Genomic DNA, 26,869 nt, shown 5'->3' with positions numbered 1-26,869 from the left:
AAGAATACAGAATTTGGGGTGCAGAAATGAAAGATGTGTTCCTGTCATCCTAGGTTTTCATCTCTGGGGATAGTCATTTCATGTGTATATGCACAGCAGGCCTTGGGATGTAGCTGTCAAAGTTACCAACTACTTCCATCTTCTGAAATCATCTTAAGCCAACCCCCCCAACCACAATACCTGCTCCTTCAGTATCCTTAGTAACCATCTTAGAGTTTCTATTGCTGTGAGGAGAAACCATGACCACAGAAAAACATTTCATTGGTGCTGGCTTATAGTGTCAGAAGTTAGTCCATTATTGACATGATGGGAAATGTGGCAGCACACAGACAGACATGATGCTCGAGAAGGAGCTGAGAGTTCTACATCTTGATCTACAGGCAGCAGAAGGAGACTGTGTATCACATCAGCCAGATCTGAGTGTTGTTGGTTATTTTTGCTCTTTGGGGGCATCTCCCACCCAGCTCCCAAATAAATCACACATGAAGGTTTATTCTTAATTATAAATGCCTGGCCTTAGCTTGGCTTATTTCTTGCCAGCTTTTCGTAACTTTAAATTATTCTGTCTACCTTTTGCCTTTGGACTTTTTCCTTTTCCTACTTCTGTATATCTTACTTTCACTCCTACTCTGTGGCTGGCTGTGTAGCTGGCCCCTGATGTCCTTCTCCTTCCCTGATTCTTCTTTGATCTCTTCCTCCCAGATTTCTCCCTCTATTTATTCTCTCTGCCTGCCAGCCCCATCTATCCTTTCTCCTGCCTTGCTGTTGGCTGTTCAGCTCTTTATTAGACCATCAGGTGTTTTAGACAGGCACAGTAACACAGCATCACAGAGTTAAACACATGCAGCATAAAAGAATGCAACACATCTTTGCATCATTAAACAAATGTTCGACAGCATAAACAAATGTAACACATCTTAAAATAATAGTCTACAACACTTGAGCTTATAAGACCTCAAAGCCCACCTCCACAGTGACACAATTCCTTCAACAAGGCCACACCTACTCCAACAAGGCCACACCTCCTAATAGTGCCACTCCCTTTGGGCCAAGCATTCAAACACACTTGTCCCTGGGGGCCATTCCTATTCAAACCACCATTGTAACCTTCCAACACGACAAACCATCAAACTCCCAGCTTGACCCCTGACATGGCCATCTAACTGGCCTTGTCCCCATCCCCAAAGTTGTACATCGTATCTGTCCAGAGAGATTTCTCTAATCACTGATCCAGCATGCCATCAGTGTCCTTATCACCTTCCACTGGCCTCTCACTAGATAACAAAGTGGGGATTTTGGAACATGATATAGGATCTCTCAGAACTTTCCATATACCTTCAGCTCCCTGAGCAGTTCTTTGTGTCTGCTGGCAGGAACACAGCAGAAAGCCATGAGCTGAGAGACCGCAGCCCTGCACACAGGAAGCTGTTCTTCACCTCTCTGCTTTCAGTTTTGATCCTCTTGTGTCTCATTTTCTTCTACATATCCCTTTAATACCCAACTAAACTGTCGTCTCTACCCGGGTATTGTTCCTGAACCTCTTACAGTCCCTCCCCATACCTGGTCGTGTTAGATGTCCTTTTCCATGTCTCTACAGTTCTCTGAGGTTATCACTGTCATTCTCTTCTACTGTGTGTCTGTATCTTCCATGACATGGTGAGCCCCTGAAGGCCATGGCCATGGTTTTACTAATCTTTTCCCCCAGTCTTTTATATGGACTCATCAAACGTTCAGGGCTTAATCAGTGAAAGAATCTTTTCTAGGACGGACAATATGTCTCTCAGGAATTGAGAATTCCAGTAACAGATCACTTAAATGTGGAAGGGAGTAAATCGTTTTCTGTGTACTCCATATACATCTACTGTGTCTCATTGATAGCTAAATTTTTCCCCAGGAAATCCTTGTGATTGTAGTCTCTCAATTTGTTCCTTCAAAGTTTTGCCTCAACTCTCTGCCAAGTTCCAGTTGCTTTCTCAGGGTCTTCCTTTGGCTCTCTCACTTTGAAGGTACCTAAACCAAACTTCATTCTCAAACCACTTCCTCCTCCACTGTCTCCAAATGCCCCACAAACCACTCTGTTGTGTGGGTAGGAACTTAGTCTCTTGTCCTGGTGTGGGTTAGCTACTGAGAGCAGTTGATCCTGTCTTCTCTTTGTCGCTGGAGCGTCTTGCTTCATCCATGACTTACTGTGTCCCCTATGGCCACTACAGATGCTTCCTCAATGGTCCCTCCTTAGGTACCCCACCCACCATCCCTGAACTGGCTTTACAAAGGTGACCAATGCTGTTGTCTTGTAAAAAAGACATACATACATTCATACATACATACATACATACATACATCTGTTTACATCTTTATCTCCAAACATAACAGCTCTTCCCTTTAAATTGTTCACATTTAGCAGCTTGCTTTCATCTTTTCTTTTTTTCTCTGTATTTAATCTGCTGGCCATTTCTGCTTTCAGGATTTCTGCAGAAGCTGAGCGGGGCTCCACAGCACCGTTATCAAGGCAGTACCATCTCTTACTAGGATTAGCGCGATGGTCTCATATCTAGTCCCCTTGTCTTCCTACAGTGTGACCTCTGAGCCTCTCCACAGTAGCCTGGGCCAGCTCTTTCTCCTAGAGCTCTCTGTCTCCCGTGCATGCTCTGCTACCCCAGCCTTCTGCATCCTCATTCACATCCTAAACCAGCTCCTGCCTCATGGCAAAGGCTTTCCTTTCATTGGGACAGTTTCTTTTAGCCATCTAAACAGCCATTTGTCCGTGCTTTCTTTGGGTCTCTGGTAGGTGTCATTTTAGCAAGAGCCTTCCAGATTCATGGCATTGTCTGTGTTTGGGGCTCCCTTTTCTTTTCTCGCTTGTCTGCAGAGCGCTTCCTTTAAACCTGCTGACATCTGGACATGCGGTGGTTTGTTTTGCTTGTTCCAGCTGCCGGCAGGGAGCAGAGGTGCTCATCTTACCGACTCTTGCCCCGACTTCTGGAAAAGGAGCAATCACACTGCATCTCTACCTCAAACATGCCCGTCTGTTCTCACCACATCACCATTCATTCACCTGTACTTCGGTGTGGGCTATCGCCAGAAATCCCAGGACTGTGGTGTAACTCCTCTTTTTAAAAAATCCTGGAATAGAGCCGGGTGGTGTTGGCGCACGCCTTTAATCCCAGCACTCGGGAGGCAGAGCCAGGCAGATCTCTGTGAGTTCGAGGCCAGCCTGGGCTACCAAGTGAGTTCCAGGAAAGGCGCAAAGCTACACAGAGAAACCCTGTCTCAAAAAACCAAAAAAAAAAAAAAAAAAAGAAAAAAAGAAAAAAAAAATCCTAGAATAGCTTCCTATTGTCATTCAAAAAAGCTGTAACAAGCTGAATGGAAAACAGTGGTCCAGATCTGTTGATTATAACTGTCAGGTTCTTAACTTAATCTAGCTTAGGTTCAGACAGAAATTTCTCAGACCAAAGACCAGAAATTCCAGAGTCACATAGCTAGAGATGAGAGCCCAGTGCTTTTTTTCTTCCTCTCCTACTGTTTGTAGCTTTGCCTGCCTCTGCTTAAAAACAAGAACAGTGTCTTTCACTCCGGCACACGGTACAGCCCCAAGCCCAGCATCCTCTTGACACAAAAGACATTCATTGTTGGATGAATGACTATTCAACCCTTTTTCCCTCGCCAGACTTAACCACCTACGATACAGTGAAGCACTACCTGGTACTGAACACACCACTTGAGGACAATATCGCCACTCATGGTTTATCCAGGTAGGTGGCTGTGTTGAGTCATTTTGTTTTCTCTATTTCCTTTCCTCTTTTAGGATTTGGTTTTTAGTTATGTGTATGCATTTGTGTCTGTTTGTGGGCATGTGCATGTGAGTGCAGGTGGCTCCCGAGGCCCAAAGAGTGGGTCGTATCACCTTGAGCTGGAGGCACAGGTACTAGGAACCACACACTGGTCCTCTGTAAGAGCTCGTAACCCTCTGCCATCTCTCCAGACACGTATATGGCCCTGTCTTGAATTGTTGGCATAAATTCTAACTTTGGGGATCTTTTGGTCAGGAATGTCATGCTATCACCCCGAGAGAAGGATGATGCTAGGTTTTTAAAGAGCCTTCAATTTTGTTGCAATTAAAATGTGGGAGAGACAGATGAAATCACGCCATATTTCAGATTAAACTCAGCAAGGATTTGTACCTGATGGGGCTGCCCCAGGGGCAGTTTCTGATAATGGTTTCTCCAGCTCAGTTCAGCAGGTATGTGTGGCCTTCTGGGCTGATTGTCCCAGCCTGGATCTTGCAGTGGCCCTGTCCAGGAGCTTACCAACAGGGGGAACTTAGACACGTGTGAAAACTATGAACAGTAAATAATAAAGAGAGAGAAGAATGAGTCACTACAGACCTCAAAGGAGTGAAAAAATAAACACAATAAAACAAAACAAAGCAAGAACTAAGGAACAGGGCCCAGAGGAAGCAGAATTAGGCACGAGGGTTTGAGGGATGCGGCTCTTCGGCGTCCCTTCTCTCACACACAATTCCAACTTCTCCATCGGAATGAGTGACTCTTGGTTTCTGCTGTACTTCACATTACAGTGATTTGTTTCATCTGGCTCCTGGTTTTGTTGCCAAAGACTGAAAAATCTCCAATCCTCATATGCTATTGAGATGCCCCTAGATATGTGGTGTGATATTAATATTCTCAAGTTGATATTGGAGTTACACCTTCTCCCTCCTTCTCTCTCTGTCTCTGTCTCTGTATCTCTCTCTCTCTCTCTCTGAGTGTGTGTGTGTGTGTGTACCAAGAATATTCCTTTGTACCCGCTGCTCTCTGTCCCTTGTAACACTTCCTCCAGATCTGTACTGACAGGTGACTCAGTCACCCCAGAGCCTGCCCCTGCCTGCCCGTCACTTGCTTAACTGGTTGGCACCTGTCACATTTACCCATTTTGCTTTTTCCTAGCGCTGGTCAGCATCTGAAGATGGCCAGTTTTCCTTAGCCTGTCCTTAAGCAGAGCATACCTCCAGAACAGGGTTTTCTTAACCATTTATTATTTAGTAGTAGTAGTAGTAGTGAGTGAGTGGGGGAGGTACAGGGTGTGAATATGTGCCCTGCGGGTGTGTGCATGCCAGAGCATGCTTGTGGAGGTCAGAGGACAACTTTCAGGAGTCAGCTTTCTCCTTCCACTGTGGCTCTGGGAACTGAAATCAGGACTCAGGTCATCAAACTTTCCTGACAAGCACCTCCATTTCCCAAGTTCTCTTGAAGGGAGAATCTCATCTCTCTCATTCCCTACATGAAAGGAAACCTGGTACCAGGAGGCACATACCTGTTGGCTGGCCATGCTTTTATTTTCTGTCTCTTTATAGAAATAAGCATTAATTTTAATCTCAAAGAATGTTTAGCACTGCATTCTTTGTCAATATTAAATGCCTTTTCTTATAATTTGGGAGGTGTTTAAAGATTCTTTTTATATTCCTTTTTTTTGTGTGTCTACAGTTTGTGCTCTGGACTTGTAGCTTCCATTCTGGGAACACCAGCTGATGTCATTAAAAGCCGAATAATGAACCAACCCCGAGACAAACAAGGAAGGTAGATAAAGCCCTTGGTGCCCACACGCTGGAGTGTCTGCAGCAGGCTTGGTATTTCAAAGATGCTTTTCTTGTAGGTCTGTGTGATAGAGATGTATTCATGTGTTTTCCTGTTCAATGGGGCAGTTGTTTGTATGAAATTACCTCCTCTTTGTCTGATGCAAATAAGCCTTTGGGGTCATATTATTTAGACACAAAGTAGTTACTGTGACTTTATTGTTTTCCAAGCATTTTTGAAAGCTTACTCTGCTGACAATTTGCAGACTGCTGTGTTCATTGCCTATGCCTTTCAGGTAACAGAATGTGATGTAGTATCAAATAGTGTGTTCTCTTTGGAAGAGGTCAGGTGGGATGAACTCAGAAAGGCCCAAGGGGGTGATGGGAAAAAGAGTCCGCAGGGAAATGCCTCCGCTCAAATGAAGATGCCTATGTCAATGAAGTGCTGCTACTGTTTGTTCTAAATAAGCAGAAAGCATTTGGTTCATGCCGACCTTCCTGAGATGGCTTTGTTTACATCTCTGTTTACACAGGAGGAAATCTGACTACAGGCTCTTTCTCCTTGCAGGGGACTTTTATATAAGTCATCAACTGACTGCTTGATCCAGGCTGTTCAAGGGGAAGGCTTCCTGAGCCTGTATAAAGGCTTTCTGCCATCCTGGCTCAGAATGGTAAAGATGGGGTCTTGTTTTTCCTTAATTTTTGTTTTCTTTGAATTTAAATGACTTGTACTTTACAGATAGTTTCCATTTTCTCTTCTGGTGTGTAGCTTGGCTCTACCTCCACAACAGGCCATCCATCCTTTCTTTTTAAAATATTGTATTAGGTTTCTTTTTTCACCTCTCCTTAGAATCATGTTTCTTTTCTTGACAAAGGCTAAATGAACCAGTCACATTTATTAATAAATAGGTTGATAATTTGTTACGAAATTAGATAAAGACATGCTATTTATTATTTACTTATTTGCTATGTGTGTGATATAAAGCCTTTACTAGTCTTCTTAACTAAAATACCCTGGGTTGGGGTGGATATATAGATTTAAAAATGGAGCTCTTTCGGGGAACTTTTGCTGCTTCCGAACTTGTTATTTTGATGACAAGCTATACAAGTATTATTATCACAGAGACCCTGCTTTAGGAGAAAGTGTTGTACCACTGCTTCTGTCATTTACTCCAGTGCAGCGAGACACAGCATTAGACAGAGCTAGTAATGTAGTAAGTATAATTAAAAACAAGGAACTTTTGTGAGTACTTATAAATATTTGAAAACGTGGATGAGTTGTGGGGTTAGAAACTTAATCAAAACTCAGCATAATATAATAATATACATAAATATCTCTGCCCACATCTGAGTGCATGCCCTGCAGTAAGGGCTTAGCCTTGCGTAAGGAACTCTAAACAGTGAGTTCACGGGAGGAATTGCGAGTGCTGTGAAGATACAGAGCGAGTAGGTTCAGCCCACACCAGGGAATGGAGAAGGCTGCCCTAGAAAAGAGCTTTGAGCTGAAATTTTAAGCATGAATACGGCTTGGCCATGCCAAATGGTAAGAAAACGGTTCCTAGAGAGGAATGGGGGCATGCCGAAAGCCGAAGGCAGGGTAGGAAGCCCAGCTGGCCAAGATGCAGAGAGGAGGGCAAAGGGCAAAGGGCAAAGGGCGAGGCAGAGAGGCGAAGGCAGCTGCAGCAGGCCAGGTGAGCAGTACGCACTGGGGTGGGCTGAGGACAGGCCCTTCTGCACTTTTACGTTATTCTGTCTTCCCTGAGGTGAGATAAAGGCCTGGGGTGTTTATCGAACATAACGGTGGTGCAGACGGAAGTCGGGCGGTGAGGGAAGAGGGCAGCTTTTGATAGGTATTTGGGATACAGAAGACTGATTGGATGAGGATAGCGGAACAGCCAGAGAAGATAAAGGAAAAACAGGTTCTGGGCAACTGGTGCCAACAGTGGTTTGTAGAGATGGGCATCATTTGCAGGGCAAGGAAAGTGTAGACTCAATCCGTTTAATCTTTGATGCAGATAATTTTGGAGTGCCTGTAAGACATCTGAATGGATAGATATACAGAAGACAACCTTAATATCAGAATTAGATCAAAATCGGAATCTTAGTGGGGACTGTGGAGATGGAGATGCAGGGAGTGTAAGAACCGTCCACTTACAAATGGCAACTGGGAATGTGTGCTGTCTATCACTATGGGATAGTATCTGCTGATTAACAAGAAAACCAACAGCAAAAGCTCTTAGCAATGTCTCACAGAAGTACATCAGTCAGCCTTTCATTGCTGTAACAAAATAACAAGAAGAGTCTATTTGATCTCAGGGTATCAGAGGTTTCGGTTGGTCAGCTGACTCCATCGCCTTTGTGGGCTGCTGAAGCAGAGCATCCTGACAGGAGCATGTGGCAGAGCAAAGCTGCTCGCTTCATGGTGTCCAAGAAGTAGAGAGCGCTCTACATGAAGGGGCCAGGGAGAGGTGCACCCTTCAAACACTCCCCACACACCCTGTCTAGGAAGTAGAGGGTGCTCTACAGGAAGGGGCCAGGGAGAGGTGCACCCTTCAAACACTCCCCCCACACACCCTGTCTAGGAAGTAGAGAGTGCTCTACAGGAAGGGGCCAGGGAGAGGTGCACCCTTCAAACACTCCCCCCACACACCCTGTCTAGGAAGTAGAGAGTGCTCTACAGGAAGGGGCCAGGAACAGGTGCACCCTTCAAACACTCCTCCTGCACACCCTGTCCAGAGGTTGAGGAGCTGGATTAGTGAGTAAAGTACTTGCCGTGTAAACATAAGGACCAGTTTGGACCCCCAGGACCTGTGTAAAGAGCCAGGTGCAGTGGAGTGCACCTGTAACCCAAGCACGGTGGGGATGCGAGCGGATACATCTCAGGGACTTACTGGTTGGCTAGTCTAGTAGAAATGGTGAGCTCCGGGTCTCATTGAGAGACTACATCCCAAAAAATAAGGTAGAGAAACAATTGAGGGAGATAACCCAACATTGGCCTCTGGCCTCTCACACACACATACACTGGTGATGTGCACACATATGTGCACACACATACATATAACACACACACACACACACACACACACACACACACACACACACACGACGCCTCTGGTGACCTACTTTCTCCAACCTTCTAATGGATGGATTAACTGTCTACTGATGAGGTCAGTGCCTTTGTGATCCCATCATCTTCCAGTAGCTCCCCCAGCTGGGGACCAACACTTCAGCATATGAGCCTTTGGGGGAAACACTTTAGAGTCAGACCATGATACAAAGTGTACTAGAACAAAAACCCACCTTATCTTGGTGGTCTTGATTAGCCTAAAATCATTTTAAAACTGAATATTTCTTACTGAAACTAGAGATTTTTTTAAATTGGGCTTACAAAAAGAAGGCGGTATTAGAGGTACTGGCCACACTCAAGAATAAGACACTCATTAAAAGAAATAACAATGAAAAGTAAGTAGTTAAAAATTATAAAAATGATAAGCACCGATGAATCACCTTGTGCATCGCCAGCACGGTTCTCATTGTAACTGTGGCGTAGCCATGGGATTCTCCCAACTGTCTATGCATCGAGCTGCTGTACAGCCCTCTTTTACAGAGGAGGAAATAAAGTCATAGCAACTGCATAACTTGACCAAATTCAGTCATCAACTGGTATTTCTCAGTGTCAACACCAGGCAGTGTGATGTTGGAGGACATCTTTCTAAGGAGCTTGTATCTGTTGGTGGCATGAACAATACTGTGTGGGAACACGGACGATACAGAAAACATGGCTGTAGCCGGTGGCTGTCTGAAGGCCACAGAAGGCTGCAAAGGGTCGTCATTCTTTTCTGGGCTATGATGCTTCTGTAGGCGCTTATCACATGAGAGGGGATGGAGTAACATGAGCATCAGCATCATGTGTGGAGGCAGAGGTGACGCAGGCATATTTTAAAGTACCTACTATGCGCTAAGTGCTCCACACACAAGAATCATTTCTGAATTTGTACAAGAACACAGTAAGGCAGATACTGTCATTTACATTTTCAGGTGAGAAAACTAGGTCTTGGTGTGGAAGAGATTTGCTCAAGTTCATACAGCCGTGGCAGAGCAGAATTACCTCCTAGCTTTTGCTGTTGTTGTTTTGTTTTGGTTTGGTTTGGTTTGGTTTTTGTTTTTGTTTTTGTTTTGTTTTGTTTTTTTTGGTTTTTCGAGACAGGGTTTCTCTGTGTAGCTTTGTGCCTTTCCTGGGACTCACTTGGTAGCCCAGGCTGGCCTCGAACTCACAGAGATCCGCCTGGCTCTTCCTCCCGAGTGCTGGGATTAAAGGCGTGCGCCACCACCGCCCGGCCTTGTTTTGTTTTTTGAGACAAGGTTTCTCTGTGTAGTTTTGTTGCCTGTCCTGGATCTCACTCTGTAGACCAGACTGACCTTGAACTCATAGAGATCTACCTGGCTCTGCCTCCCAAGTGCTGGGATTAAAGGCGTGTGCCACCACCTCCAGGTCCCTCCTAGCTATTTTTGTCTCTGACTCCCTTTCCTTATTGGTTCAGTGTACTGAGTTCCTTAAAATCCTTTAGCTAGTTGATAAAAATCTTAAAAGACTATAGAAAGATGGGGGCTGGAGAGAAGGCTTGGTGGTTAAGTGCTTACCACATGTGTCCTGAAGTTCAGATCCCTAGACCAATGTAAATGTCATCTGTGTGTGGTGGCCTGCTATAATTCCAGTCTCTGAAGGCAGAGGTGGGGATCCTTAGAACAAGTGGGCTAGCCAGACTAGCCATATCAGTGAGCTCTGGGTTTGATTGAGAGACCCTACCTCACTGTGTAAGACAGAAGAGCAATTGAGAATGATTTCTGATATCAACCTTGGGCACCTCCTACATGCATACACACACACACACACACACACACACACACACACACACACACAAGTATACACACACAAACATGCACACTGTACACACAGGAAAAACTAAAAAGTAGGGGTGTATAGAGATGAAGGGCTGATACCAAGGAAAGGCTCCCTACCCAGCAAGCATCACCAGTGTGCTTGTTATTGCTCTGGTGATTGCTGCTATGCATGATTGAACCCAGACATCTGACTCATAAGCACCTTCAAATACCCAGCTGACTTCACTGAAGCTTATGATTAGGTCACACTGTACAATACATTTGGTAACTAATACAGGTAACTGATGCCTCCGGGCCAGCATGTTCTTCGTAAATCCATCCCTATGTGAGCTCAGGTTAGCTTTGGGAGGTACTTGCTAAGCATCACATTGGGAGGAGCTTATTTGTAAATTTAAGATTTAAGAATATCAAGCCAAGAGAGCTTTTGAGTATCCTGCTCTGCAGAGACAGAATTCAGTAGGCTCAAGACAAACCCGAGGCAGCAGCACAGGTCCATATGCAGGTGGATTATTGACAACAGTCATAACTGTGCTGATGGGGAACTCAAAAAGACAGCATGGATGTACAGAGGCTCAGTCAGTCCCACTGATCAGCTCCCCGCAGGATACAAGCTCTCTCTCTTGAACTCACTCAGTACCCCCACTAAACCCCACCACAGTCCTTTCCCCCAGGCAGAGGAGGCATGAAGTTGCTTCCCCTGGCCCTATGGTTTCAAACCTGTAATGTTGCATTCATATGACCACACCATTAGAGATGGCTGCAGAGTCCTACTTCACCAGCCCCCCTGGCTCCTTGGTCTCCCTGCAGCTGCCTCCTTGACTGCTTCATTTCTGATGACACAGGAATATGGCAGGGTCACAGCTTTGTGCTTATGATTTCAGCTATGTCTATGCAGATCAGCTAACCACTACTTAGTAAATCCTCGGTCTGCCTAGGTGACATGTTTAGTATATCCAAACACAGGCATATGCATTCCTTTACAGACACACTTAGCAAATACTGTTTAGATTCCAACTGGTTAACTCTCCTATAGAATGGAAATCCTCCCTAGTCAGTCACTGATCAGAACCAAATTAGAGAGGAATCCCCTCCAGGCACCCGTTCTCTGATAATCTCTACTTGCTAGTGTGGCATGTCAATCCACATCCCTCCTGGTTCCTGTGGATGTGGTCATTCAGATTAAGGTTAAGCCATTCAGAGACAGGAGCTCCTTTTTCTATTTAGTGTGAACTTGTTCGTGCCGATTGCAAGACATCTGAGACTGGATTTTTATGACCCAACTTTTAAAGGATGATCTTCGTCCTCCTCACTTCCTAAGTGTCTCTGGAGAGCAGCTTAGTACAGAAGTCAAGGTGTCCCACATCACAGCCTTGTAGCCAGCAACAGCTGGTAGAAAGAACTTTGTGGTTTAGTCCGACATCATGTCAGTGGGCAGTGGACTACTAAGCTGAGCCCATCATTCTCATCTGTAAAATGGGGATAAGAGCTCTCTTTTTTTTTCCTATTGCAAGTTGTTTTTAGGGAAATCTGTGACATGAAAATGCTTTGTAAGTTTCAAGGCAATTTACAACGGTAAACAACAAGATATTTGTGTGTGTTTTGTTTTGTTTTGTTTTGTTTACAAGTGGTTTGAAAATGACTCTGTCACTCAAAGATGTATATGCGATATGTAGAATATTTCTAATTGCTTTGAAATGTGCACTAACCTCTTTGGTTAATCTTTCAGACCCCTTGGTCAATGGTGTTCTGGCTCACTTATGAAAAAATCAGAGAGATGAGTGGAGTCAGTCCATTTTAAGCCCTTAAATCTAGAGGACTCATTGTTACTGAACAAGGGCATCCGCAACACACGCCCCCTATTATTTCTACCTCTTTAGGAAGATACTTTACTCCACAGAGACTGTGATTTACAGGGGGCAGCGCTTTATATTTCTGTGGACACCCGAGTTCTCTTAGATCCCACTCTTTCTCTAAGAGTGATCTCTCTGGTCCCAATCTCTCAAGACCAACCACTGAGACCCAGGGCAGCATTTCCTGAAGAATGGAACCTGGACCACTTTGACCTTGGACCGGAAGGTTTAGACTTTGAACTGCCGATCTCTGCAAAAGTATCTGCCAGAGGGAGCCAGGCCCTCAGACCTGGGTAGACGTCAGCCATGTGGAAGACTGCGTAGTGCTTAGGAAACACATTTAACCTGTGCGCCACTATTTATTGTTGCAGTGTGACAACTCACTTTTCTGTTATTAGAGTGCACATATCGTATACTCCAGAGAGGCAAGTGAAAATTCAAGAATAAACATTTTTGAGTTTCCCTAGTGCTGAAAGAAGTGGCTTTACCTTTCCTCGAAAGGAGGATGGAAAGATAAAAGAGACAAGTTGAAGTGATGTTTGAATTGCAGGGAAAGAGGCTACTTGCTGTCAGGGCCCACCTTTACAGATGTGCTCACCCCTCCACACATGCTAGAACCTAGTAACTCCCCCTGACAGCCACAGCCTGTCTCCGCGAGAGCAGAACACTTGCCGTGCGTAGCGTACTCCACCACAACCCGCATTTGTCAGTAGCTCTTGAGAATCATAACACCCGGAAACCACACCATGTTTGACTGAGATTCAGCTCTCAGCGCCGTCTTATGGAGCACCTTTAATGTCCTCAGCTCTTCCTGGGTGTTTTTGGAGCAAGACTGACATGAAGGCAGCTCACTCTGGTGTGTCTCCTTCTGTACCTGTCCCCTCTGTCCCAGAGAGGGGAGAGCAGAGAGAGGGAGAGAGAGGAAACTCAGATGCCATTCTAGAACTTTCAGAAGCCCGAGTATTAGTCGTTTTGAATCTTACTCATTCTTGCATACAATGTGACAAGTGTATGCCATCTGTGGTACATCTCTCCAGTCTGCATCCCATCCTTTTTCTTGTTTTAGAAAGGTTTCTCCAGATTCACCTGCCCACAGCCGCTCCCCCCAGCCTCAGACACGGCGTTTCAGGATGGATGGCGGTAGCTAGGGGTAAAGGCTGGAGGTGTTACTAGGAAAACCCCGACCACTCAGGCCCAAGGTAGACCTCAGAGCCAAACAAATAGATGTGATGGACATAGATGCTCTTGTGCAGCATGACTGTGGGGATGAATAATCACTGCCATTTTAAAGGAGGAAGCACACTTTTAAAGATCTTTCAATGTGTGTAGCCGTCTCATTTTTCTACTTGCAGAAGGTGGAGTTCCATCTCTTTGTCTTCAGGTTGCCTACCTTTCCGTTGCGTTTGTCAGTCTGTAACTGAGTGGCTAGATATATATAGTCCAGATCATACTAAATTATATGCTTAAGTCCTCACGTATTCTGCTCCACAATGAATCATTTTGGGGAAATTTTGCTTTTCCTATGTTTTGTAATGTTTATGACTGAGTAAATATGGAATTAAATAATTATATGCAAACTGGACTATTAAAAATTGGCTTCGCTTTATTCTTTTGGGGGCTTGGGGCTGAAACACTGCTTCCGTACTGACACGTTGTTCTTTGGTTTCTGAATGCGTGTGAATTCCTGAAACCGTTTGAGTTATCCTTCAAGATCATCTGATTGAACTACGTCACTTTACAAATTTGGAAACTGAAGCCCAGAGAAAGGAGCTTGCTCAGGCTGCAAAGGGCAAAGGTCCTGATTGTTATGGGCATTACAACGGACCATCATTGTACTCTGGTTAGGTGCCCAAGCAACTCTAGCATCTGTCTCACGACAACCCCATCTTGGGTTCTTGAGTCATCCTGGGCTTTTCTGTTTTAATGTTGATGTTGTTTATCTCATACATGTTCAGTAAATCTGTGTTGCTTGCAGCGTAAAGTTTAGATGAACCCCGGGACTCTCCATCACTGGCTGTTTGCTGTGTCTCTAACTGATATCCCATCACACCCACGCTTTACTAGCAAGCTTGGTTTCTCGGTACCCACTTGGAAACCGCTTGGTCGTCTCCAGAAGGGAACACAGCAGAAGAGTCCTGTCTGTCACATTCTCACTTTCCTACTGTGCGACTCTGTGGCACCTCGCACGTTCTCTGTGACTCGGTATTAAAAATTCTAGGCAGTTTTCTTTTGCTTTCACACATTTTTTTCGCATCAAATACTTTTTTCTTCTTGAAAAAAATCTATACATTTTTTTATAACTAGTTCTCTGCTCTTTATAAGCAAATTTACATGTATATCTAACTAAAGGAATAGCATCTCTTAAGACTGATTTTAGTTAGATATAATAAGGGCTTTTACTTATTTTTTGATTTTACATGTGTGGGTGTTTTCCCTGCATGTGTCTTTATGTACCAATTGCATGTGGTTCCTAAAGAAGCCAGAAAAGGGCACTGAATCCCCTGGAACTAAAGAGCCAGGTGGTCATGAGCTGCCATGTGGGTGCTGGGAATTGAACCCAGGTCTTCTGGAAGAGCAGCCAGTGCTCTTAACCACTAGGCCATTTCTCCAGCCCTAGGAGTAATACATGTTTTTAGAGAGCTTCGGGACCTGTTGGATTATAATCCTTCATGGGTAAGACTAGATAGATCTTCTGCTTTTATGTGAATCACTGCCCTCATTAACAGCTGTATCTTATTTATTTATTTATTTATTTATTTATTTATTTATTTATTTATTTAGCTGTCCTCAAGAAAAATTGTTTATTGCTACAGATAATGTATTTGTTTTGTCTTCATTAAGACTGTAGCTTTCATGTAGGTCTCAAGTGTCTCTTTTGCTGTGTTAATTTAAAAAGGAATCAAATATGGGAAGATTTAAGTGGAAAAAATTTGTGTTGAACCTTCAGATTTTCAAATACATTTATTTGCAATTGAGAAAGTTAAACTTTTTTTTCCCTCCATGAACAAAAACAGATTCCTTCCAGGAATCTTTTGGGGGAAAAATGCATAATTTTAATATTTGACGATTCAAATATGAGTTTTGACATGGCATAGTAGCACATACCTGTAATTCTATTTCTCAGAAAGTGGAGGTAGGAGGACTGGAGTTCAAGGTCATCTTGACTCTTTGGTAAGTTCAAAGCCAGCCTGGGCTACCTGAAAGACCTTGTCTCCAAATAAAACAAAATTTGGGAAGTAAGCCGTTCTCTTCCCCGCTGTTAAACCGAAGCTCCTCTTCAGAGATTACCAGACAACCATGTATTGTTACTGAGGGCCACTTAACATGGAAGGACGCCTGGCCCTGAAGTCTAAGAACCTCCTCGAAGTCTGGGCTCTTCTTTTAACAGAACAGAACTTTGACATTGTGGTCTAGTCCTCCGCATCTCTAGGTGCCTGTTTCATTATAGGAAGATCTAGACAAGCCACTGCCCTTAGACAAGCCACTACTCTCTGTATGTTAACCAGTCTGTATCTGATGGGCCATAATTTTGATATCCTGTTTTTAAAAGAAAAATACTTTCAATTAGACTTGCCTTTCCCTGAGTATAATATTTCCTCATATTCCAAGACTGGAAAATGCTATACTCAGACTTTGTAACATAAGCTGGTCTCTGTCACCATGGACTTTGTGTTTCTCAGGGTAATTTCTTTTAGTAATTGGGATGCATCACATAGTAGCACCTTCAGCTGCTCCTTCATACCTACAATAAAGTTAAAATCTTCAGCGACGTGTTGAAGGCCCTCTCGCTCTGACTCGCCGTTTGTTTCTGGCCTTTTCTCTCCCTGCATTCCCACCTCGGCCTCCTCTCAGCTACACAGCATGCTGGTTATTTCCCTAGAGGTGCGCTCCACTTGTCTGCACATCATACAGCCTCTGTTCTGTGTCCTCTGCCTAACTTCCGTCTGATCACCCCGCCCATCCTTCATTTCGGATGGCTAGTTAGTTCCAGCTTTCCTCTATCAGAAGCTTTCAAGAGCTCTAGCACCCATGGGTCCCTTTGCTTCCTCTACTAAGTGGATAAATATGCCATTTTTCCCCTACACGGAGGAGCTATCTGGAAGCAAGGATTCTATAGTACTTCTCTGGGAGCGCGTAGAGGATGTCTGTTAAATCAGAAGCGGTTTCTCTTTTTAAGGAAATGGAGAGAAAAACATTTATGGACAGATTATTATATTTTATTTTCCCCCTCTTTTCAGAAGATAATGTTGAGTAGTGCCTTGAACTTCATTACGGTATTTACCGAATGCTCAACTTCCCACTGAAAAGATATTGGTGTCAAATGTATTATTTTTAAGAAATACCATCTTTATCACATGAAAACCTTCCATGATGGGCTGGCAGGATGGCTCAGTGAGTACAGACACCCGCTGACAAGGCTGACAGACAACCTGAGTTCCACCCTGGGACCCACATGGTAGAAAGAACAGACTCCTGTGACCTCCATACACATACCATGACATACTCGTATCCCCTCACATATCAAAAAAATAAAATGCCAGCTGGGCCTTTAATCCCAGCACTTGGGAGGTAGAGGCAGGTGGATCTCTGTGAGTTCAAGGCCAGCCTGGGCTACAGAGTGAGTTCCAGGAAAGGCGCAAAGCTACACAGAGAAACCCTGTCTCGAAAAACTAAAAAACAAACAAATAAAAAGTGCCTCCCATATAGGCTAAGATTAGGTAATTTTAAATAATAGAACATTTAGTTATACGATAATACAATAGTTAGTTGATTAATAGCTAAATAAAGGTGTGATTATGTCATTCTTCATTTTAGAGTGGGTCTGGAGATTTGGCTTTCCTTTAATACAGAGAAATGCATGTTTACACACTCCACCCACCCACCCCACGCCCCGTCAAGTGTCTTAGCACTTCTGAACGGTGAGGAGTACATGATTATTTTTCTCTTCCTGTCCTTTACCCCCGACAGGCTGCTGTGATTGCCAACAGCAGCAGGAGCCACTTGGGAGGTTTGATTAAAGCAGGTGAAGATACTTGAAGAGGTCTGTTTGCTGAAAATATCTGGTGCCAAACAGGAACACGTGAGTAAATAAAGTGTGCTGTTCTGAAGTTTAAAAATAAATGCTTTTAAATGCCTGATTGATTTAGTGGTTCTTTCCTATCCAGTTATGGCTTCAAGATAAAAACAAAAACTTGGAGATTTTTTTTTTAAACTTTACTGTTCATCATGGAAATTGAAATTGGCTTGATTTGGAGTGTTGGGCTTGAGATATTTAATACCAGCCAAAGAGACAGTTATATTTCATGGCTATAATTTTTGTTTTATGAGTATTCCTAGTTCCCCCAGTTATTCTGTGCACAGACTGCCTGGCAGAGGAATGGCAGTCAGCTGCAGAATGAGGGAGTCTTTGCCACATCTCCTTTGATTCGTGTGTCTCGTCAGGCACAGGATTGGCAGCTTCTTTTCTGTCGAGGTCGCCTCTCCTAGCCACCAACTCCTAAAGTTTTATTGTTCAAAGCCTGTTCACTTTCATAGTGAAGGAACACGAGTTCTGTGACTTCCACACTGAACCTGGCAATCCCAAACCATAGTAGACATCCAATAATTCTGCATTTCACCTGTTCACAAGCATTCGCATGTGTTTGGGAGACAGGGGAGGGGGAGATGTGGAGGCTGTTCTGTGCAAGCCTCTCATCTTCACATGGCCTCCTCAGCCACTGCCACACTCACAAGTCTGAATGGTGATCTCAGCACACAGCTTCTCCCTTTGTGGGTGAACCCCTGCCTCCTCCATCCTCGATAACCTCTCTATTGCTGTGATTTTGTCGATCTAATAATACTGTTTAATGACAATCATACCGTATGTAGTCTTTTGAATTTTATTTTCTATTTCTTAGCTGAAAGGTCTTGGATGGGCATTTAAGAGAGACCTTTGTGACAGGGCATGACAGTACAGAGGTTCCTCCGTCCTGTATTCTTGCTGAGGCCATTTCAGGTTTAACTTGGCCCTGAGGTTAAGATGCCACAGCTAACTTAGCTTCTGTTAAACTGCTTGCTTGTGCAGACCTTTGCCCTGCAGCAGCTAAGTGAGATACCAGGATGTGGGTTTGGCTTTTAAAGGCCCTTTGGTCTAAATGCTCAGGGCTATGCTTAGGTCCTGAATACCTGGATATAGTCTCAGATGGATGGAATAAAGACCTTCAACTGGCTATAAACTGGCTGAGTGATAATCTCTGGTGGGCTCCTTGTCAGTCAGTGATTCTCAACCTTCCTAATTCTGTGACGCTTTAATATAGTTCCTCATTGAATCCCAGGTTATTGGGTATCCTCTGCCAGTTGCTACTTCAAAACTGTAATTTTTCTACTGTTATAAATCATAGTGTAAATATCTGATTTGTAGGACATCTGATATGCAACACCATCCCCCAAGGTGTCACAACCACAGGTTGAGAACTACTGCTAAAGGCATTTAGATGCATCCTTGGGGAGTAATGGATTATTTGAAGGGATATTTAACATCATGGACACACAGACAGAAAACAGCTTAGTAGGGCTCTGAGCAGAATTCAGGCCCCAGCACCAGAAAAACAGCCTGGTGGGGTCAAGAGGAATCAGAGCCCATGTGACAGAAACAGGGATCTCTTCTAATACTATCTGATGCTGGGGGTGGTTTACATGACTGTAGACAGATAGGAGAAGGAGTAGGGAACAGGATGTATGGCCACCAATAACTCCTTTGATGTAAACTTGCTTCCCAGGTCAGAGATCCTGGCCCCTGGAAATTAGAGATCCACAGACAAAGCCCTCAGGGAACTGTCCACTGGTATCTGTGAAGTAAGGCCGCCTCTGCCTCGGTCACTGTGGCCAAGCATCTGCTGGCTTCTTATATTAGTGGACCGCCCTGCAGCGCCTCCAAGTCTTTACATCTAACAGGTCATTTATTTTTTGTTGCTGAAATGCCTCATACAACATGAAGATTAAGCAGTTTTTATTTAACCGTGTGTCTATCATAAGTTATTTGGGTTATCTACACTGTGGGGCTATTAGAGATATAGTAACTATAAATAGTAGTGTGCAGTTTGCTGCGTGAACAAGTGTTCACTACTCCAAGGTGATACCCAGAGAAGGCCGTATGGGAAACCCACATTTAGTTTTTAAAATACAGCCCTATCGTTCCCATCAACGCTGCAAATGGGTTTCTCTGTGCTCCTTAAATGAAAAAAAAAAAAAAAAAGAAAAGAAAGAAAGAAAGAAAGAAAGAAAGAAAGAAAGAAAGAAAGAAAGAAAGAGGAAAAGGAAAGGAACATGACTGCTCCTAGGTATGGTGGAGGGGAAGGCTTACTGTAGGCATGTGGGAGAGCATAGTCAGAGGCAGGGACCTTTGGGAGAGTCCAGAGTGGACATGACCCTCAGCTGGGGCCGTGTTCAGAGAGGGGGGAGGGGAAGAGAGGGGAACCACGTGCAGCAGCCAGGAGGCCCAAAGTGGTTGGCTTATATAGGGAAGAGCAGCCCAGCCCCCTGGGCTGGAGAAGTTTAGGGCAAGGGGTGGGGGTATGCCCTCCAGGAGGGCTGTAACAGGTAGGGGCTGAGGGGCGCAGGGAGAACCCGGAGGCCAGGTTCACTTTGGTATGTTAAATAGGCACCTCAGCCCTTTGTCCCTGTGTGAAGCCTAACACTCCTGTGGTTATCGACATGGCCATCATTTTACGTTACAAAGAATCAAGTCACATTTATTTGTGCGCTTGTTGGGTGTGTGTGTGTGTGTGTGTGTGTGTGTGTGTGTGTGTGTGTGTGTGTGTGACATGCCACAGTGCCTGGTGGAGGGCCGAAGACAACCTGTGGGAATCGGCTCTCTTTTTCCACTCTGCGGGTCCTGGGGATTGAACCCAGGTAGCCAGACTTGGGCAACAACTTCCTTTAGAACCACCTCACCGTCTTGTTAGTACCGTGTTCAGGGCGGACATGTTCTTGTCAAAGGGTCTTGATTGGTTCATTGTTTCTGTCAGCTTAAAGAATTAAAAAGCAGAGATAATCTTTAGTGCAACCGGAAGCAGCAGGGGGTCGGGGTGGGTGGGGAGGTGGAATCTCTGACACAACGGAGAACTGCAGCCAGCTTCAGCAGGAGAGAAGGGCTTTTAGTAGAGGTGAGGAGACACACACACAGCAGGACACACAGGCAAAGGGACACTGCATAGGGGGACCTCAGAAGCAGGAACCCTGGCTTTCCTGGAGGCTGGAAGTCTTTAGGATCTCTGAGGGGTCTTCCTCCCCCAATTCATTTGGTAAATTTGGACAAAGACAAGGAGGCCGATAGGTCCACAAGTTTGGGGTAAACACATCCTAGTCTGGCCTTGAACTGGTCCACAAGCTGGGGCATCTGGGCAGAGGTGAGGCCTGTGGGGCTTTTCTTGTAAGCTGCCAGGCCTTTCTATCAAGTCGGGAGGGTGAGGAAGAAGGCAGCCATCTTGGCAGTTCACCGTCTTTATTGTGTGGTCATGGCCCCTCGTCCCTCGGCTGTTGCCACTGATGTGTCGTGATGCATCACTATGGTTTTGTTCCCTTAGCAGCGAATGAGGCTGAACACATTTCCATGTTCTTCTTTGCCAGCTGTCGATCCTCTTTGACAAAGTGTCACTCCGAAATGGTTCTAGTTTCCTTCCCTGTTGCTGCCATGGCCAAAAGCGGCTGTTTGGCCTAGACTTCCGGGTCACAATCCTTTACTCAGGGGACTCAGGGAGGAACTCAAGCCGGACCCTGGAGACAGGAACCGTGGATGGATGTAGCTTGCTGGCTCACTCTCTGACTTGCTCTCTGTCTCAAGCTCAGCTAGCTTTCTTTCACCAACCAGGCCCACCTGCCTGGGGATGATGTCTCCTACAGGGCCCTCTTGAATCAATCAGCAACCAAGACAATGTCTCACAGAAATGCCCACATGCTAATTTGATCTGAGCAATTCCTCAAGTGAGGTTTCCTCAGATTTAGACTGTGTCAGGGTGAGAGATGAGGCTAATAAGGACGATGATTTTTGCCCATTTTCAAACTGGATTTGTTTTGTTTTGAGACAGGGTCTCTCTACATAGTCCTGGCTGTCCTAGAACTCACTATGTAGACCAGGCTGGCCTGGAACTCGCAGAAATCTGCCTGCCTCTGCTTCCCAAGTGCTGGGATTAAATGCCCAGTGTCACATTGGATTCTTTACTATGGAGTTTTGAAAGTTATTTTATGTGTTGTAGCTATGTCTGAACATGTCATAGATATAAGGATGAACAAACATGTCATTTGCAGTTTCTCTCAAAATATGTAGCTTGTGGTTTTCATTCCCATAACAATGTTTTCTTGCTTGAATTATGTTTTAAATATTAACTGGAGAAATCTAAGCATCCTTAAACATGGTTTTGGGGCTGGAGAGACACCTCAGCAGTTTAAGGCACTGGTTACTCTTGCAGAGGACTGTAGCTGGAGAGCTTTTCTCTCCGGGTCCCACCAAGTCCTGCCAGTCCCGGAGCCCACTTATAAAATAAACACACAGACGCTTACATTATTTAAACTGCTCGGCCATTAGCTCAGGCCTATCATTGTCTATCTCTTACTCTTATATTTAGTCCATTTCTATTAATCTATACTTTGCCACGTGGCTCGTGGCTTACTGGTACCTTACATCTTGTTTGTCCTGGCGGCCACTCCAGGCAGTCTCTCTCTCTGCCTTCCTGTTCCCTTAATTCCCTTCTCTGTTAGTCCCCCTATACTTTCCGTCTGGCTACCGGCCAATCAGTGTTTATTTATACAGAGCGATATCCACAGCAGAGGACCCAGGTTTGATTCCCAGCACCCTACTCTGTGGTTCACAACTGTCTGTAACTCCAGGTTCAAGGGCTCTGACACCCTCTTCTGACTTCCATGGGCTCCAAGCACACATGTGGTGCACAGACATGTATGCAGGCAAAACATTCTCACATCAAATAAAATATATAAATCTAATAAAATTTTTAAAAATAAACAAGGTTGGGCCTGGTGGTGGTGGTGGTGGTGGTGGTGGTGGTGGTGGTGGTGGTGGTGGTAGTGCACGCCTTTAATCCCAGCACTCAGGAGGCAGAGCCAGGAGGATCTCTGTGAGTTCGAGGCCAGCCTGGTCTACAGAGAAAGATCCAGGACAGGCACCAAAACTACACAGAGAAACCCTGTCTTGAAGAAAACCAAAAAAATAAAAAAATAGAAAATAAACACGGTTGATTCATGCAATAGACTCTGAACTATGTTTGGATAGCATAGAGAAAAGTATCACTTGATTTTTCCCAATTTTTTGAGTCTTATTTTCATAAAAATATTAAAATATAGTATTAAAACCCCTCTCAGGTATTTTCCATCTCATCCCTGGCCTTATCCTTCCTTTCTTTGGCCCTTAACTATAGGTTTAGAATTAAAATATTCCCTGTCCATACTTTACTGAAGGCAGAGGACTCTCAGGACTAATAGGGAGGGGAACTTATACTTTTTAATATAAATGAAAATACTTTTCATGATAAAGAACAGGAGATAACTTAGTTGGAGTTTAATCATAATAGTATAATGGTCCAACATAAAAAAAAATTCCACTTCTCTTTCCTACAGCAGAATAGGACAGAAAAGAAATGTAAAACTACCTACTCCAGGAACAGATGAAGAACACTGAAATACTTAGCAGGATGTCAGCACATAATGACTGTTCCCTGACATTTCAGGGTTAAGACCTTTATGTCAGGAGCCTGGCAGAAATGAAGATATTCTAAAAATACACTTGCCTGTCACAACTTGACTATCAGAAACAATGGACCCCCAAAGAAATGGGAATTTCCCCAGGAATCTCAAGCTGGGAGAAGAAAAAGGCCCCAACCAGGGGTTGTGGGGAGCAGTGGGGGTGATTTATCTCCTTTAAAGAGGTTTCACATAGCTCTGACAACTTGTCAGGCCACTGTACTGGATGAGATTGAAACTCAGGCAGTGATAAGTCGATGCTGGGCTGGACCACACCTTGGCCAGGACAGCTGAAATGTGCATCCCTGGCCCTCTGTTTGGTTTTCATTTGGTTTTTAACACGGGGTCTCACTATTTAGCTCTGGCTCTCCTGGGACTCAGGCTGGCCTCAAACTCACGGAGATCCATCTGCCTCTGCCTCCCGAGTGCTGGCATTAAATGCATGTACCACTATGCTTAGCTGTTGGACCCCAGAGATGAATGGACTTGAGAGGTTCACTAACTCTTTGTCCCTCTTCCCAATGTGGCCACACTGGATAAACCTCCTCTCCTTGCTTTCTACTATTAATGTGACTCTTGACATTGTCTTATTGAGGGTTAGTGGCTGAATCCAGCTTGGAGCACAGTCTCTGACACCCAAGTTCAATAACACTTGGGCAAGAGGGTAGGTTAAATGGAAAGAAAGGTCTGGGGTGCAGCTCAGCGGTAGGGTACTTGCCAAGCAAATGTAAAGCTTGCTAAATTTCAAGCACCTATCATATAGGTGCTGGAGCACAAACTCACTGTATCTATGAGCTTCTGGTGTGTAGTATTTGGTTGTGTTATTTAGTATATATGTTGTACCTGAAGTATTCCCTGTGATGATCAAACCACTTCTTAGGGTGAACTCCCCACTTCTATGATGTAGTTCTTAGCTCTAGATTTACTCTCTCCTTAAACTTGTACTGGGTGTCGGCATTCCAGCACTGTATGAGGCACCGAGAGCAGGAAAATGAGAAGAGATCCTACTTTGATGAAGTTCACACTATGATAGTAAAGAGAAATAGCCAACAGTTTCAAAACATCATAGATTACAGAGTGTGATGGGGCAAGACAGTGCAGAGGTTCTTCTATCTTGTATTCTTGCTGAGGCCATTTCAAGTTTAACTAGAATTTGATCTCCTTGATGGAGTACCCCAAGGAAAATCACCCAACTCTTTTCTAGAACCCCAAGGCCAAGATGCCCTAACTAACTTCAGCTTCTCTTAAACTGCCTGCTTGTACAGAACCCCTCCAGCTAACCACTAGTCTTAGCTTCTGTCAAATTGCTTGCTTGCACAAAATCACCTCCCCTAACCCCACCCCAAGGGAAATGCCAAAGTTTCTCCCTTCAAAAACCCTGTGCTCTGGACACTTGCTGCTACACTTAGGTCTGCAATACCTGAGTGTAGTCCCAACCAGCTGAAATAAAGACTTTCAATTGGCTATAAACTGTGTCTGATGATCATCTCTGGTGGGCTCCCTGTCACATTAGCACTGTGCAAAAGCCAGGAACAACCAGTTCTCTGTGGTGAATAACAGAGTCACCAAGAAGAGACACTGTTGTTTTTTATTAAATACAGTGGCTGCCCCTTACGCAACTGCTGTCCTAATGAGCAACTGCAATTCCTCTGCAGCTACTAACAGTGGTTCAGCTGCTCTGGCTGCAGCCAGGTGGGATTCTGTTCCCTCAGGCACCGGCTTTATCACCTTGGCTAAAGGGAACTTTATCTAGATCTCTATCCCTCTAAAGAACTCAGGGTTCAAAGGTTGAGGTGAAATTCTGCTGGTTCAGAGAGGCTGAATAGCAAGTAGCTAACCTTCTCTCCTAACTCGAATTTCCCCACGAAAACCTGGCATCCTTCTGCTCCGCCCCCACTTAAGAACCCCAGCTACACGTGATTCCTCCCTACCACTTCCTGTCAGCTAGTTACTGACTCAGCCTCCTGCTCTCAGGTTAATTGTATTTAATCAAACAAATGTAACACATCTTTACATTGTTAACAAAAGCACTAGGAAAAAATGTAACACCCCTTAAAATAACATTCCACAAGACATTCTTGCTAAATACTTTCTAATGTTTTATTTTTATTCCTGTGTATGAGTATTTTGCTTGTGTGTGTGTGTGTGTGTACGCGCGCGTGCGTGCGTGCGCGCGTGTGCACCCGCGCCCAGTGTACTTGCCTAGTGCAAGTAAGATCAGATTCCTTGGAACTGGAGTTACAGATAGTTGTCAGCAGCCATGTGGGTGCCGAGGGATGCACCCAGATCCTCTGATCTATCTCTCCAGCCCCAAGGTTTATTTTTAAGTGTGTGTGTGTGTGTGTGTGTGTGTGTGTGTGTGTGTGTGTGTGCGCGCAGGTGATTATGGAGTCCAGAAGAGGACATAAGACTATTTGGAGCTGGAGTTACAGGCAGTTGTGAGCCACCCATGGTGACAGGATTGGAAACTGAGTTCTCCCTGAGGGCAGTAGGTGCTCTTAACACCTGAGCTATATCTCTCCAGCACCTTGCTAAACATTTTTTTTATTCAATGTGTGCTTTTCTTCCATAATGAAAACAAAAGGATTACAGAAAAAACATGGAATTGAATTTTTCAAGAGTAAGATCATTGTAGAAAAAGTAAACGTTTTGAGAAATCAAATTTGTTCGTTCAGTAGCTCAGGAGCATTTCATTTCCTCTGCTCCATGCAGGCTAGTGGGAAACCAGGTGGTAAACTGCAGCAACATCATGGGGAAAGAAACAGCAGGGAGAGTTAGAAGCACGGGGAGCGTCTGATCTGGAACATTCTGCAATTGAGTTGGGCCAGGACCACAATTAAGTACCGTCTTGTGTTCTTATATTCTGGAACCTGCAGTGTGATGAGATGTACGGGCACACTGAAAAGGTCCCAGGGATGTATACAACTTGGTGACTGCACAACAAATCTAATGTAGTTGTCTGCTAGGCTCACCTTAAATTACACCTGCATTTTCCACACCACTTCCACCTCGTAGAGATTTCTACGATTTCCTTTGGTAAACGTTAGGAGAGGGAGAAGAAATCTTGTGATATAACCGACATGGCAGGAGTTGGAAGAAATAACTCAGTTCTCTTGCCCCTCCCCATCTTCTTATGTGCTCACCCTGAATCCATACAGAGTATCTTCAAAGTTGGGTGCCCTAGCTGGGCGTAGCTAGGCAACAAGGCAGGGAAGGAAGCCACACCAGAGAAAAGTGCTGGGAAGGAACCACTGACCTCAGACTTAATCGTAAGTACCTAGGAATCTGTCATTCATACATTAGAGAGAGGCTGAAACAACCTGCTCCAGGCCTCCAATACACCAGACCGAGGGGGACAACTCATCGGGGCCCTGAGCAAGCGCACTGCTGGGCCTCAGCTAGGCCTTGCCTAGAGCAATGAAAATTCCAGCCTCAACGTCCAGGACGGCACTGTTGGCGCTTCCATTTTTTTCCTTCCCGGTGTCTCTTCGGGAACTTCAATGGCTGGCACCATGCTTGGCGCGCAGCGCTCCATCCTCTGCTGGGGAAGCGGAAAGGGAGTGGCCTCCCGGCCCTGCCCTCCTAGTGGATCTCTACCAGCCCTTCCCACCCAGCATCCCAGAGCCAAGGCGTCCTGGGAGGAAGGAGGTTGCACCCTAGCCCTGCCTCCCCCAGGCTTGCTGGCGGACCCTGGCTGTCCCCTGTGCCTGGAGGCCCCCCTCCAGGCCTCGCTGAGGTCCCCCGCGCCGGGAAGGCAGGCAGCCACGCGCTGCCGGAGCCTGCGAGGCGCGGTGGGCGGTTGGCCGGCCGCTGG

General features: G+C 44.9%; 1 protein-coding gene across 2 annotated transcripts in view; it reads left to right on the top strand.

Annotated features, from left to right (window-relative positions):
* The window catches only part of Slc25a27 (solute carrier family 25 member 27), a 28,075-nt gene extending 14,134 nt beyond the window's left edge, over positions 1-13,941 (top strand). The window contains exons 6-9 of one of the 2 annotated variants that reach the window (XM_059281748.1): positions 3,671-3,755; positions 5,484-5,576; positions 6,141-6,243; positions 12,352-13,941. In XM_059281748.1, the coding sequence (XP_059137731.1) occupies positions 3,671-3,755; positions 5,484-5,576; positions 6,141-6,243; positions 12,352-12,621 (551 nt within the window). In that variant the 3' untranslated portion in view covers positions 12,622-13,941. Of the gene's footprint in view, positions 1-3,670; positions 3,756-5,483; positions 5,577-6,140; positions 6,244-12,200 lie in introns of both variants that reach the window. The other variant, XM_059281749.1, reaches the window with a different exon arrangement.
* The last annotated feature ends 12,928 nt before the right edge of the window (positions 13,942-26,869 follow it).

This window comes from Peromyscus eremicus, chromosome 16_21 (genome assembly GCF_949786415.1).
Source record: "Peromyscus eremicus chromosome 16_21, PerEre_H2_v1, whole genome shotgun sequence".
NCBI classification, from domain to species: Eukaryota; Metazoa; Chordata; class Mammalia; order Rodentia; family Cricetidae; genus Peromyscus; species Peromyscus eremicus.
This window is presented reverse-complemented; position numbering and strand designations above follow the sequence as displayed.